The following is a 15,000-nucleotide window of genomic DNA, read 5'->3' on the forward strand; positions in this document are numbered from 1 at the left end:
ATTGTTGTTGTTGTTATTCTAGAATATGCACTATTATTACAGACCAATCAAATGCTAAATCATAAAAAAATAATCAATTGTATCGTGCAATATCCACAGCAACTGCAACACACTAGGTAGGTTGGACAAGACATGATGCTTTTTCGGCGATATTAAACTTTTTAAAATAATAATTCCCTCAGAGACATCAATTCAATTCAATTCAAGAGCCTTTCCTGTGGACTGAACTGTACACCGCTCAAAGCGGGACTCGACCCCTGGAACTTTCAGTTCGAAGGTTAGTGTCATCCCACATGACCATATTATTGCTTCACGATAATCGACGAATGATGGTAATCAGAGGTGTACTGTCAATCCTAATCTAGTCTCGTTTCTATTCGGTAAAAAAAAATTCAAATGCTTTTTTTTTAATGTCGAAAATTGTAACGCGCAATGTGACCTTTTTTATGAGAAAAAGTGTATCAGCAGAAATATTATAAATTCTAAAATATAGGATGCTAATTATCTTGTATGAGTTTAAATGAATCAAGTGAATTTATCGACAAAATAAAGACAATCAAATGCATTCAATACTCCGCGCTTAATGCCAGATGGCATTAGAGGCAAGTTATTGAAAGTTTGTGCGGAGCAATTGTGTTATATTTTTACCATTATGTTTGATATGTCTATCCAACAATTCTGTATTCCGGCCATTTTGAAAACATCGAAAATTGTCCCTGTCCCCAAGAAAGACAAGGTCTCTTGTATGAATGATCTCAGACCTATAGCCCTGACATCTATTGTTATGAAATGTTTCGAACGACTTGTACTGAAAAAGCTTAATTTCCAGTTTGGTCCCCAATCTGACCCCTTACAATTTGCATATCAACCAAATAGAAGTGTTGATGATGCCATTAACTTTTTGTTGAATGATATTTACAGTCATTTAGATAAACCAAAAGCATATTGCAGAATTCTTTTTATTGATTTTTCTTCAGCATTCAACACGATTCGGTCCCATTTACTTGTTGAAAAACTGAAATGTTTGAATATAAATCCCCATTTGATTTCCTGGATTCTAGACTTTCTTTTAGAGAGAGAGCACAATTTGTAGAAATTAATGAAATCAAATCTAATAAGATAATTACTAATACAGGAGCCCCTCAAGGGTGTGTTCTCTCTCCTCGCCTCTACGGTTTACACAAATGACTGAACAAATGACTTGGTCACAATTTTGAAATTTGTTGACGACACTGCCCTTCAATGGTTAATATTTAAAGATGATGCAACGGCATACAGATCTGAGATCAACAGATTTGTTGGTTGGTGTGAAGATAACTCACTGAAATTAAATGTAGGAAAAACCAAAGAAATGATTTTTGATTTTAGAAAGAACACAAATTCCATCACTCCGCTCAAAATTAACAATCAAGCTGTTGAGAAAGTTTCGGTTTACAAATATTTGGGTATTTTAATTGACAATAAATTGCAATGGCTTTTACAAACCGATGCTGTTATCTCTAAATTGAACAGAAGAATGTATTTTATTCAGAAACTTTCAGAATTTGACATAGGCAAAACGTTACGCACCCTTTTTTATAGATCCGTTTTGGATACCGTTATTATTTTTTGCATTACAGCATTAAGAAAATTGATCGGATAATTGATAAAGCCAGGAGTTATACTCACCCAATTTCCAATGTGGAAGAACTGTTCAAGATATTTTGTCTAAGTAAAATGGAGAAAGTTATGAAGGATGGCGATCACCCCCTTCGCAAATATATTAAGTTCTCCATTAGGAGCCGTCGCCTTATATCTATAAAAACAAAGATAACACGTCATCTTAATTCATTTTTGACCCCTTGGTGTCCGAATTTTTATCGCGCAACTGTGATTTAAATTAAATTATATCCTTTAAAAATACACTCACAAGTTCGGACTAAAGGCCAGATGTATGGCCTATCTCAATTTATTAAATAAATATATAAGGTGTTGCTATTGTTCTTGGTTGTATATTTTTACATGTTTGTACATTTGCATATATATATATATATATATATATATATATATATATATATATATATATATAAATTATTATATATTATTATATTATTATTATTATTATTATTATTATTATTATTATTATTATTATTATTATTATTATTATTATTATTATTATTATTATTATTATTATTATTATTATTATATTTCATGTTTGTACATTTGCATATATATATATATATATATATATATATATATATATATATATATATTATATTATTATTATTATTATTATATCATTATTATTATTATATTATTATCATTATTATTATTATTATTATTATTATTATTATTATTATTATTCGTATTATTATTATTATTATTACACAATTATTAACTACGACAGTACCACATCATCTCATTCATCTGTAGTGTTTCAATCATCCTGTTTTGTTGATAAAGGGGAAACCCGAAACGTTCTTTTGATCTGTTTTTGTAATTAAATTGAAGCTTACATTCAACTTCACGTTATTACTCATTAGCATTAATTAAAACATTTTTTTAAAAAACATATCGCAACGAATATCTTTTCAATTAGAATAAAATTAAACAAAACAAAAAAGAAAAAGAACAGCTATAAAAACAAGCTAACACAGTCTTCGCATCGAAACATGAGTGTCCAGAACTCCCGCCGTGTATTTAGGCATTGATAGAATCAACTCACCTCTCGTTAGCCCAGTTTGTGGCGCTGCATTGCGGCGCTGCACTTACATTATTATAGATTTTTCTCGAATGACCTTGAAGATAGACTTTTTCATGGAAAAAAATAGCATAAAGTAATCAAATGATTGAGACCCTTCCACTACATTTTTAGCAGTTATAGCTTATTAAAGTGTAGAAAACATCAACTTTGACCCCGTTTTGCCGACCCTTTGAGAGGTTATGATATAGGGGGATTCTTTCACCAGTTTGGATATATTAAATACGTTATTTTTATCCCGCCAAAACCTCACGAGCTTGCGAGTGAGTTATTCGCGATGATAAAACGAACTTAATAAATCCAAACTATTGAAAGAATACTTTTATTCCACCATCAAATAAATTTTCTTAGATATTTCATAACTAACAATTCGTTAAAAATGACTCATTTCTCAATCAATTCAAGTTATCTATAGGTAGGTGTTATTAAAGCCTTGTTCATAGGAAATCCCCGACAAACGTCACACAGAGATGGATGCCAATGTGGTACTTTTAATGCCAATCTTTCAATGGTTTTTAAACAATGGTCATTGTTTCTATCTATTCATGTTTGCTTCTCTGCTGTGAAGTATTGTTTGTTTCTACGTGATTGATAAGTTATATTCAAGAGTCAATTATTCATGTGAGTGGTTGTATGTAGCCTACGTGAGTGTGGGGTGTACTCGTGTATATGTCCATTAATAATAATAATAATAATAATAATAATAATAATAATAATAATAATAATAATAATAATAATAATAATAATAATAATAATAATAATAAAGTGTTCTTTTATAACGCTAATTGTCGAAGCCTCAAAGTGCTTTACAATATACTTGTCAAACCATAAACACACTCGTACCGAGCCAAACAGACACACACAACAGTCGCACACACTAACTATGCAAGTTTTACTAAATGAAATTGACATTCAACAAAATGGAATCAAAAAAATAAAACGTATAATTTACTCATCAATAAGAAAATGCCTTGGATAATAATTTCTGGAAAAGATTAGTCTTTAGATTTTTTCTTAAATTTTCTACGCTGCCCGAGAGCCTAACTGACAAAGAAAGCGAGTTCCAAATGGTAGGTCCTGTTTTATAAAAAGATCTATCACCGAAATTAGTAGGCCGTCTTCTTGCTATAATTAATTGCATTTCATTGGTATTTATGTGAACTAAAATGAATTTCCTTTTCTTTGGACAATAAAGTTCTATTATTATTAAACCAAAAAAAAAAGTCCTGTAAAGACACTAAGATATCTATCCATTTCTACGGGAATTTGCTAGAAAACGTCATGCCTCTAAAAATTTGACATTTACTTAGACCATTCCAAATTTTCCAGTTATTTATTTGCCATTTTTTTTCTAACTTAATCTGAGACTAGAACATCGTCTGACTGTCGAGTGTGTTTATGGTTTGACAAGTATATTGGAAAGCGCTTTGAGGCTTCAGCATTTAGCGCTATAAAAGAACACTTTATTATTATTATTATTATTATTATTTTTATTATTATTATTATTATTATTATTATTATTATTATTATTATTATTAATATTATTATTATTATTATTATTATTATTATTATTATTATTATTATTATTATTATTATTATTATTATTATTATAATTATTATTTATGGACATATACACGAGCACACCCCACACTCACGTAGGCTACATACATATGCACATACAACCACTCACATGAACAATTGACTCTTGAATATAACTGTCGGCAATTTTGTTGTTGTGTGCACTTTTCTTTCAATGTTTTAGAAATGTGTATTAGCGATGTAAATCAATGAAGACACAATGAAATGGAAGTTATTTATTAAAGTTTCAATTAATCGAACATACCATTTTAACGAATTCCTCCAAAATGGATAAGCGGAGAATTAATTAGTTAATTTTGATACTGTAAAACATCTATGAGTTCCGATCCTTTCCAGTTATCGATTTTGATATAGCTGTAATAAAAGAAATACTTTCCTATTGTTTTAAAACTCATGAAAATAATAATTTTTGATTAAGACAGATTGATTCAGACCCCCCCCCCCCAAAGCCACACACACACACACAAACACACACAAACACACACACACACACACACACAGATAGAGATATATAAAGAATAATAATAATAATAATAATAAATAATAATAATAATAATAATAATAATAATAATAATAATAATAATAATAATGTTTTTAAATACTACTATTAATAATAATATTTATAATGGTGATAACAATAATGTAAAATCATCTAAAGATTTAATTTGAAAGATTAGTTAATAAATGATTAATTTTTCTTAAAAAGAAGTACAGTTTCGTGAGAAATATTCATAAACATGGATGGCAAAAAACAATAACAACGATCTGAGGGATGTCAACTCCGTTCTTTCTATTGTACCCTTCCTGTTTAAAATGGCGTCGTAAAACTTAGGGATCGAATAAAATAGATTTTTTAAAATTATATTGCCATTATAAAATTGACCTAAATCGCAACACAAAACCAAAAAAAAAAAAAAATAAAAAAAAAATCTTGACGTCTGCATCATAAGGATTATTCCAGTCTTCCCTTGGAAGAGCCCCTAGAGACAAATTTCCCCTATGCGATGAATAAAGGGAATTTTCTTTTCTTTTCTTTTCTTTTCTTTTCTTTTCTTTTCTTTTATAAAAACGTTAACGAACTGGTTAATTTTCATAGAAGATAGTATTCTGGTTTTCCTGGAGTTGACAAATACACACACGCACACACACAAACCCCCACACACACGCACACACACACACACTCACACACACATACTTGCTCTTTCTATTATTAATTTAATATGATTACAATAGTTTTGAAATAATAGTGCTCAACATTCTATATTAAGAGGGCCAGTTAATATGACATAAAGTGATATTTTTTACTTAACAGAACTATTTATTGCTACCGCAATCTTAAATATACTTTAATATCACACTCACCGGAGGAATTGAGCCTCTCTGGCAGCCCCAGACATTCAGCAGTTGTCCCCACAAATGCTTGGTGGAGGTCTCCAGTTCCATAAACCATCGGTGGAGATTTGTCACCACCAATCCTTCTAGGAGAACACGACCTATCTCTCCCTCCAATTCTGCCGCTATCCAATCCAATGTCCCTTTCATCATCTTTGGAAACTCCACTTGCTCTGATACGAAACTCGGAGCTGGCATCGCGTCCGATGGCAACCCCGATCATCGAAGACGTGGACAGTCCTCGTGAAATAATTTTGGCGGAAGAAGGAATTCCACCATTCATTCCAGCATTCTCCTCTTGTATCATCCTATGATGACGGACAGAACAATCCAAGGCAGCGATTTGATCTGCAGTCACGGTTGGAGGGTAGGTGAAAGCAGAGGGAAATCCTAGTGGAAATCCCCCAGGGTGAAACCCGGCTGTTGTCATTGATGACACTGCCGCAAAGGCTCCTGGGTAGGCTGCGGCCAACAATCTCATGTCTCTTAGACTCATTGGTACAAATTATGACAGGTTGAGTGTATGGTTTAGTCGAGCGATAATTGAAAATGTCCACAATAAGTAGCCTTTTCAATGCATTGTTTATTTCTGGAGTAGCAACTCCGTGTCCAAAAACATGGCCCTATTATTGTCTGATAATTATTTAATTAGTATCTTTTCTTGTTTTTCGTTCTCAGTTTTTATCCTCTTTTTTTACCTGTATTTCTTAATGCTATAGCTATATTCTTTCTACTTTTTTTGTTAAGGGGAGGAGTCCGTGTATGTTTTATTATGCTTTGCTTTTGTTTGGATTTTGTTCTTTTGTAATGCCGATTGTCTATTGTCTATATGGCTGATAGTTGTAGATTTGTGCAGGAAAGTTACTTCTTTCATTGTCTGGTTCAATTCTTATTGTCTTCAATATTTTCTTTTAAAAATTCTTTTCACAATTGCAACTGAAATCAAGATAAAAATATCCGTGAATTATTTGCTGGAATTTGTTTCCGCATATTGATTAGATGTGACTTCTTTCTAACAAAAAGCTCAGTTGTTCAAAGCCATCGTCGGTAAGGGTGTTGAACAATTTGGTTGCAGTAAAGCTTATTCTCTACTTTCAGTGAGTTCAGAAAGGACGTCATCCTCTAGAATCGAAAAAAGACAGATTGAGAAAAATCAGTGATCACATTCTAAGTCCATGAATCTATATTTTATGAATAATATGCCACATTAATGTCCGTCGATAAGACTTGAATTAACGGGTTTGGGTTTTTTTAAAACAAGATAAGACAGGTCAATTAAATGTCATTTGTTATGATGATTTGTAATGATTGCAATTGTACATGCATTATTGTACCAACATATCTTTACATTTATTTAATTTACATGATGATATGAGCTATTTTAATCCCATTAAAGTGTGATATAATTCCAATGTTAAAGTAGATACGAAGGCAAATCCATAATTAAATTACCGTGGAGAAAAGATTTGATCATCTAATTTTATAGATGAATATATTTCACGCACCTAAGATCGTATATTTTATGTTTATTTCATGAATAATACAAAAATATTCATCAAATTATAAAAGGTAATTTAGTGCTCTTTTTGGTGGCGTTGGCATAACAAAATCAATGGTATGTTTTTAGCTTCTTGACTCAAAAAAAGGAAGCATAGCAAGGTCTGCCAAAATAAAATGGATAATTCATCACATGCATGACATACATATGTAAATAAAAATTGGCTAAGGTATGACTTGGTAACCATACTATTGATAGATATTATTGATTATTGTTTGCAATGTGTACTCGCTTAATAATGGGGTTGACTCACTTACGACAACATATATATGATTGACTCCATCTATATGTGCCAGTGGTATGATGATATTGAAGAGACCACTATCTAGATGATACGTTTTGGAATTAGTTCTCATCATTTCCAAGTTAAGTTTGAAATTCAGAAAATAAAATGTGTCTTTTTAAATGAATGCGCGCTCGTGTCTGTGTGTATGTACATTGTGTCTATAAAAGACTCCTTTAAAATGAACAGGCACCAAAATGATAATGAATTAACGAACTCATCATTTTAAAAATGATTTGCTTTGAACATCATCTCATTATCATACAAATGCCAGATGTTTCGAATCTCTTTTTTAAAAAGGCCTTTGTGAGTGTCACCTTCGAGTGTTTCCTACTAAAACAGAATGTCTTCCGATTTGGAACAAATTACCAATTTTTTAAATATTCTCCCTTCGAAAATCCAATGGTAGATACTAGTGATTCTGATTAAATGCTTCAAATTTTAATCGATTTTGACAATTTAAAACCACGAAACACAAATTGCCTTAGTCTGTCAAAGCAAAAAATGTGACCCACTGCGTGAAACTGGTCGAAATTATACCTATGCCAATAAGAATATAAAGTCAAAATGATGTGAACTTTGACATGTTGAGTGGATACAAAAATAGCCATTCTCCTCAATAAAACATTTCAACTTATCTCAAATATCATTTTTGATTATAGATTATGTTTCTATCATCAAAATCACTCCGAAATTATACAGTTTGGAGACGTATGTCACAAATGCTTTGCCAGTAAATCAGTGTATTTAAAGAAATGAAATCATTGTCATGCTTACATTCACATACGGAACAACCCGATATGATTTCTATCATCAGAAATACGGAGACATAAATTAAACAATCTAAAGCACCCGGTAATTAAGCGGCTGGAAATTTGACTGTCATTCCCACATTAACGGTTAAGCGTTATGCGTATTAATTTGACTTCATAGTTCTGATAAGACATTTTCTTGACGCCAAATAATCAAAGTGTACATTGGAATGAGTTTTTAAAAACACAATCACATTATCATAGCGATACTGATACAATCAATAACTAAATAAAAGGAGAAGAAAGAAAAACTTACCCCAAAATATTAATCATATGAAAGAATATTGAATGATCACCGACAAAGCCGTTTATTCCTCATACAATTCTTTGACTTCTCAGTTTCATCAAATCATTATCCCTTTTGGATCACAAGCCGTGTTGTTTTCCCTCGAGTAACCATGGGCTAATTTGATGAAATGTGGACACACAAGGCTCCTAAAAACTACATATAGCGTTCCCAGTGGTTTCTAAAGAACATGTCACACACAGCGTAAACAACCAATCATGGCACGGAGAGCGATCGATGAGCTGTCACTTAGACCCCGCCCACTGTGATTTTTCCGTTACACCGGTCTCTTCTTCTCGCTATGCCTGGGGACAAACGATCCGCGCCAACGCTCAGATGACAGGCTCGACAGACTCAAAACTTCTCACGCCTTCCCATCTCAAACGCCCATTTTTATGCACACTGTCTACTCTCTCCAATTACTGTTCTATTCGTTTTCAAATTGGAATTTGAGAAAGAAAAAGATTAGCGAAGAGAGAGAGAGAGAGAAAAGAAGAAGAAGAAGAAGAAGAAGAAGAAGAAGAAGAAGAAGAAGAAGAAGAAGAAGAAGAAGAAGAAGAAGAAGAAGAAGAAGAAGAAGAAGAAGAAGAAGAAGAAGAAGAAGAAGAAGAAGAGGAAGAAGAAGAAGAAGAAGAAGGAAGAGGAGGAGGAGGAGGAGGAGGAGGAGGATGTCGTAAATTGATATTGTGGCTAAGAAGTCGCATTCAGTAGCCAATATTAATTTAAAATGTCGTTCAATTGCATTTTTGTCATAAGAAGAAATCGATTAGACCGACATTCATCTCTTTTTCTGTCCTATTATGTCAATGGGCTTTACAGTTGTACGAATTAGCCGGTCGGTACGAAATCTTAAGCAATTGCATGAGTGATTTGACAGGTCTTCAGTATAATATATATATATATATAATATATATATATATATATATATATATATATATATATATATCATAGAATTAAACGAATGAGAATACGCACGAAGCCTAAAAAGTGTCTACCAATGAAAGCATTCAGCGCCATTTTTCTTGGGCTGGGAATGTAAGCATTACCATTCATTCGGTCTCTATGTCAACATAACGACACAAGAAAAACAACAAACAATATCAAAATCCACAATAAAATGATTCAGAACTGTTGCGTATATCTATGGCACAATGAAGCTGTCAAAAAATGAATGTGTGTAATCATGTATTATAATAACCTATAATGTGTTTTCCAACCACCACATCATCACTGTCACTACTACTACAACCACCATTACCACTTCATAACTACCGCAATTACTACAACCACCACCACTGCATCATTATCACTACCACTACACACTACTACAACCACCACCACAATATCATCACTAACACTACTACTACAACCACCAGTACCACATCATTATCACTACCACTACTACTACACCACCACCAGCACATCATCATCACTACCACTACTACTACAACCACCACAACCACATCGTCATCACTACCACTACTACTGCAACCACCGCCACCATATCATTACCATTACCACTACTACTACAACCACCACCACCACTACTACTACAACCACCACCACATCATCATCACTACCTCAACTACTACAACCACCACCACAATATCATCACTACCACTACTACCACAACCACTAGCACCACATCATTATCACTACCACTACTGCACCACCACCAGCACATCATCATCACTACCACTACTACTAAACCACCACAACCACATCGTCATCACGACCACTACTACTACAACCACCACCACCATATCATTACCATTACCACTACTACTACAACCACCACAACCACATCGTCATCACTACCACTACTACTGCAACCACCACCACCACCATATCATCACCATTACAAGTACTACTACAACCACCACCACCACATCATCATCACTACCACTACTACTACAACCACCACCACATCATCATCACTATCACTACTACTAAAACTACAACCACCACCACATTATCATCACTACCACTACTACTGCAACCACCACCACCATATCATCATCATTGAAATTTTTTTTTATTAATTGAGCTTTATATAGTGCAATATCTACTTAATGTGCTCAAAGCGCTTTACAAGGGGTCCCTGGTCAACATTTAACATGTAGGGCGGGACATGACGCCTGTTAGGCGATATTACATTTTTTCGGACAAAGACAACTCTGTTAACGGCCAGGTACTCATTTTACACCTGAGTACGGTGAGAGAATGTGAGTAAAGAGCCTTTTCCTAGGACTCAACTATGCGCCGAGCGCGAGGCTCGATTCCAGGACCTTCCGATCCGAAAGCGAGTGTCATACTACTAGACCACATAGCCGCATCATTACTACTACTACTACAACCACCACCACCACATCATCATCACGATCACTACTACTACAACCACCACCACCACCATATCATTACCATTACCACTACTACTACAACTACAACCACCACCACATCATCATCACTACCACTACTACTACAACTACAATCATCACCACCACCGCATCATGGTCTGACCTTATTGCGGACGTATTCATTAATAGAATGTTGTGTGGTTTTGACCGTGAAGAAAACCTTAAGAAGTCACATTTATATCATTTTAGAGACATCGTTTTGAATAAGTTTGAGTGAAACGAGCGAGCAGAAAGTTATTTTCTTAGATTTCATGAACGGCCGATCAGCGCTTGTTTACTATAGTAACGCGATTCCCAGCCCATGTCTCAATGGCGGATATTTTTCTCATCGAGGCCGCTGGTTGGTTAGCCAATAAGAGCACCGTACGGTTTCCATTGGGTAAATTCCTTGAATATATATATATATATATATATATATATATATATATATATATATATATATATATATATATATAGATAGATAGATAGATAAATAGATAATATTTCAAGTACAATTAGGCCTATGATCAACTTCTCCAATCTTGTTTCGAGCATTCATTCGCTCTCATCAGAAAGTGACTTTTATTTCCTCATGAGAGCGAATGCTCGAAACAAGATTGTAGAAGTTGATCATAATTATACTTGAAATATTTTATAAATACTTTCTTTTATCAAAAAGTTCATGGTTTCTGTCTTTATTATTTATATATATATATATATATATATATATATATATATTATATATATATATATATATATATAGTAATAATAGTAATAACAACAATAATAATGATAATAATAATAATAATAATAATAATAATAATAATAATAATAATAATAGTATAAAACAATAATAATAATAATAATAATAATAATAATAATAATAATAATAATAATAATAATAATAATAATAATAATAATAATATAATGATAATAATAACAACAACAACAACAATAATAATAATATTAATTATCATTATTATTATTATTTATTATTATTATTATTATTATTATTATTATTATTATTATTATTATTCTTATTATTATTATAATCACCATCATCATTATAATTGGTTGGGGGGGGGGGGGGGGGGTATTTAACTTTTTGTGTTTTGATCTTGAATTTATTAGAGTGTCGGCACATTGTCATTAGTTCTGATCTTTTGTTAAAGTTGTTTTTGTTTCTGTGGTTGTGTAATAGTATTTCCAGTTTCTCTGTCAGGCACAGGTTGCATTTTCTACCACCTCATCTGTCGGGGTTGCTTTGCTCGACTATCTCCCATGTTATGGTTGGTGTTTTGTTTGTGTTTATCTGTTCCCAATTGTGCATTGTTAATTTGGTGCGTTTTGCTTTGCTTTCGTGTGTTATGGAGGCTTTGTGATTGTTGTATCTTGTTTTGAATGGGGGCCCTGTGCTGTCGATAAATTGTGCTGTAGTGTTGTCAGTGGCTATGGTGGCTTTGTAGACTAAGGCGCTCTTTTGGCAGTATCCTTTTAGAGGGCAGTCATCCTTCTTTCTGTAATTGCAGTTGTCTTTGTTTTTGATATTGTTGATTTCGGATATGATTTGTCTGTTGTGGTTGGTAATTATCTGTTTCATGTTTTGTGCACAGCTGTAGCTTTTGACGTTGTCTCTGTTGATCATTTCGTGCAGTCGGTGGTTCATCGGGAAGTGTTTATCGATGAGTGCGAGGAACTGTTTGCCAATATTTGAAGTGGCTTCGTTGTTGAATGGCGGGTTGAACCATATTATGTATTATCTGTTTTGCTTAGGTGTTGCCTCAGCTGAAACAAATTTGTAGGCAAGATATATTTCATAAAAAGTGAGAATATATATATATATATATATATATATATATATTATATATATATATATATATATATTATAATAATAAATCACGTATTTTTTGCCGAAACATTTTGGAGGATATGTGGAGGAAATGCAGGACATAGAAACGATTGTTTTGGCAAAATATAAGTGAGTTAATTTATTTATTTTTATATGCTCTAACCAAAATTATCGAGCACTCTCGTGCCTACAAGTATCTGCCAACACACACAGACACACACACACACACAAACACACACACACTCACATATATATATATATATATATATATATATATATATATATATATATATATATAATATAATATTATTATTATTTATATATATATTAATATAATAATATTATATATATATATATATATATATATATATATATATATATATATATATATATGCATCAGAACTCAGAAAAAGGGGTGCTCTCGATTTTGTTAATAACGCAACAAAAGTGTTAACGAAACAAGCGACTTGACATTGACATTGTTGTAGTTCTTCTTCTAATTGTTTTACATTGTGTATTCGACTATAGTCAGATTTTTAATAAGTGGCGCGTATTTTTCTTCTTTTTCTCAGCTGCCCCCCAATGCAAAGCTGCAAAAAATTGTATGAACATCTGAATCAATTTGTCTTAATAAAAAAAATACTTTTTCATGAATTTTAAAACAATAGGAAAGCATTTCGTTTATTACAGCTATATTAAAATCGATAACAGGTGAGGATCGGAACTCGTAGAAGATTTACATTATCAAAATTATGAATTTTCCGCATACCCATTTAGAAGGAATTCGTTAAACTGGAGTGTTCGGTTAATTGAAGCTTAAACGATATACATGCAGTATTTTAATATGAAGCAACGAATGGCAATTATTAACTATCAGACATCTACATTTTATAACTATCAATACACAATACTGGTGAATACAAACGAAAGTGAACATAACGCGCTTCCAATATAATTTTGATTGCAAAAGTTTGAGAAATAGCTTGTGTTTATGCCAAAGAGGATTACATAAATTTATGGAGACTGGTCAAAAGTAAAAATTCATCAATTATGAGACAGTGTCTCCACAAATATGTGTTCAACGTTAACAACAACAACAACAACAACAACAACAACTACAACAACTACAACAACAACAACAAAGAAATACTGGACACATCAATCAGCACAGTCTGATGACGAGGATGATGAAAAGGAGAAATGAAACGACAACAAGAAAGATTCCGAGTACCACTCTATCCAATGAAATGTAATTTTCCTCTAGTTTGGGAAGGTTGAGGGATGCCTTTTCTCAGTCTACTCGTTGTTATCATTTATTGCATCATCGTGAGAGTAAATTTGGTGTTCCTCCTCTCAATCTTTCCCTCTACAATTGGATTGCGCTCACAGTGATATGGGGAAGTCGCGCAACCTCGTGTCAAAACTGCCTGATTAGACAGTCTGCTTTGATTCATTTCCTTTTTTTTTTTTACTAATAAGTATACTTAGCATTTTGATAAATGGTCAGAATAACAAGAAAATTACCAGATCTTTGCGTAAATCCAATACCAAAGCAAGCAGGCTAAGGCAGGTATCAAATTTAAGAGAAATTTTTGCATAATGCTAGCCTTGACAAGAGAGAGATTTCAACTCAAATATCCGCACCTAGCAAGTTGGTGGAAAAGAAAAAATATGACAAGGAAAGTCCCAATTGGTAGTCGGAGGGCTCGATCACAAAAACGTGATAACAGCAGCGCTGAGAAAGGGCGTCAGATAACGATTACAAACAGCCAATTGATAGGAAGGTCAATTATAAAAGCAACAACACCAGTTCCACAGATTCAGAAAAAGAGAGTTAAAAAACCATGCACAAGTGATGGAACATCAGCAATTTCCCAGAAGCACAAAGATTCGCAATCCCAAAACAATCAAAACCTATTGACAATTCCAACTAATAAACGCAGTGGTCCAAACAAAAATTTATTGATGATCAAACCTCCACCAGTTTCATCTATAAATTCTAAGATTAAACAGATAACAAACAAAGATGAGAATGGTGAAACGTGTAATGATAACAAATGTCTTCTGCGAAAATCAGTTCTGGAC

At 32.8% G+C, this 15,000-nt stretch overlaps 1 protein-coding gene across 1 annotated transcript in view; it reads right to left on the bottom strand.

The window, feature by feature from the left end:
* The window catches only part of LOC144972618 (uncharacterized), a 31,041-nt gene extending 22,211 nt beyond the window's left edge, over positions 1 to 8,830 (bottom strand). The window contains exons 1-2 of the mRNA XM_078914057.1: positions 8,641 to 8,830; positions 5,702 to 6,853 (exon numbers count right to left, since the gene is read on the bottom strand). Of these exons, the coding sequence (XP_078770183.1) occupies positions 5,702 to 6,227 (526 nt within the window). The 5' untranslated portion in view covers positions 6,228 to 6,853; positions 8,641 to 8,830. The remainder of the gene's footprint in view (positions 1 to 5,701; positions 6,854 to 8,640) is intronic.
* Between the last annotated feature and the right edge of the window lie 6,170 nt (positions 8,831 to 15,000).

The sequence above is a fragment of the Berghia stephanieae genome, chromosome 5 (genome assembly GCF_034508935.2).
Source record: "Berghia stephanieae isolate SIO BIC M18660-M18661 chromosome 5, UCSD_Bste_1.3, whole genome shotgun sequence".
Taxonomy (NCBI): domain Eukaryota; kingdom Metazoa; phylum Mollusca; class Gastropoda; order Nudibranchia; family Aeolidiidae; genus Berghia; species Berghia stephanieae.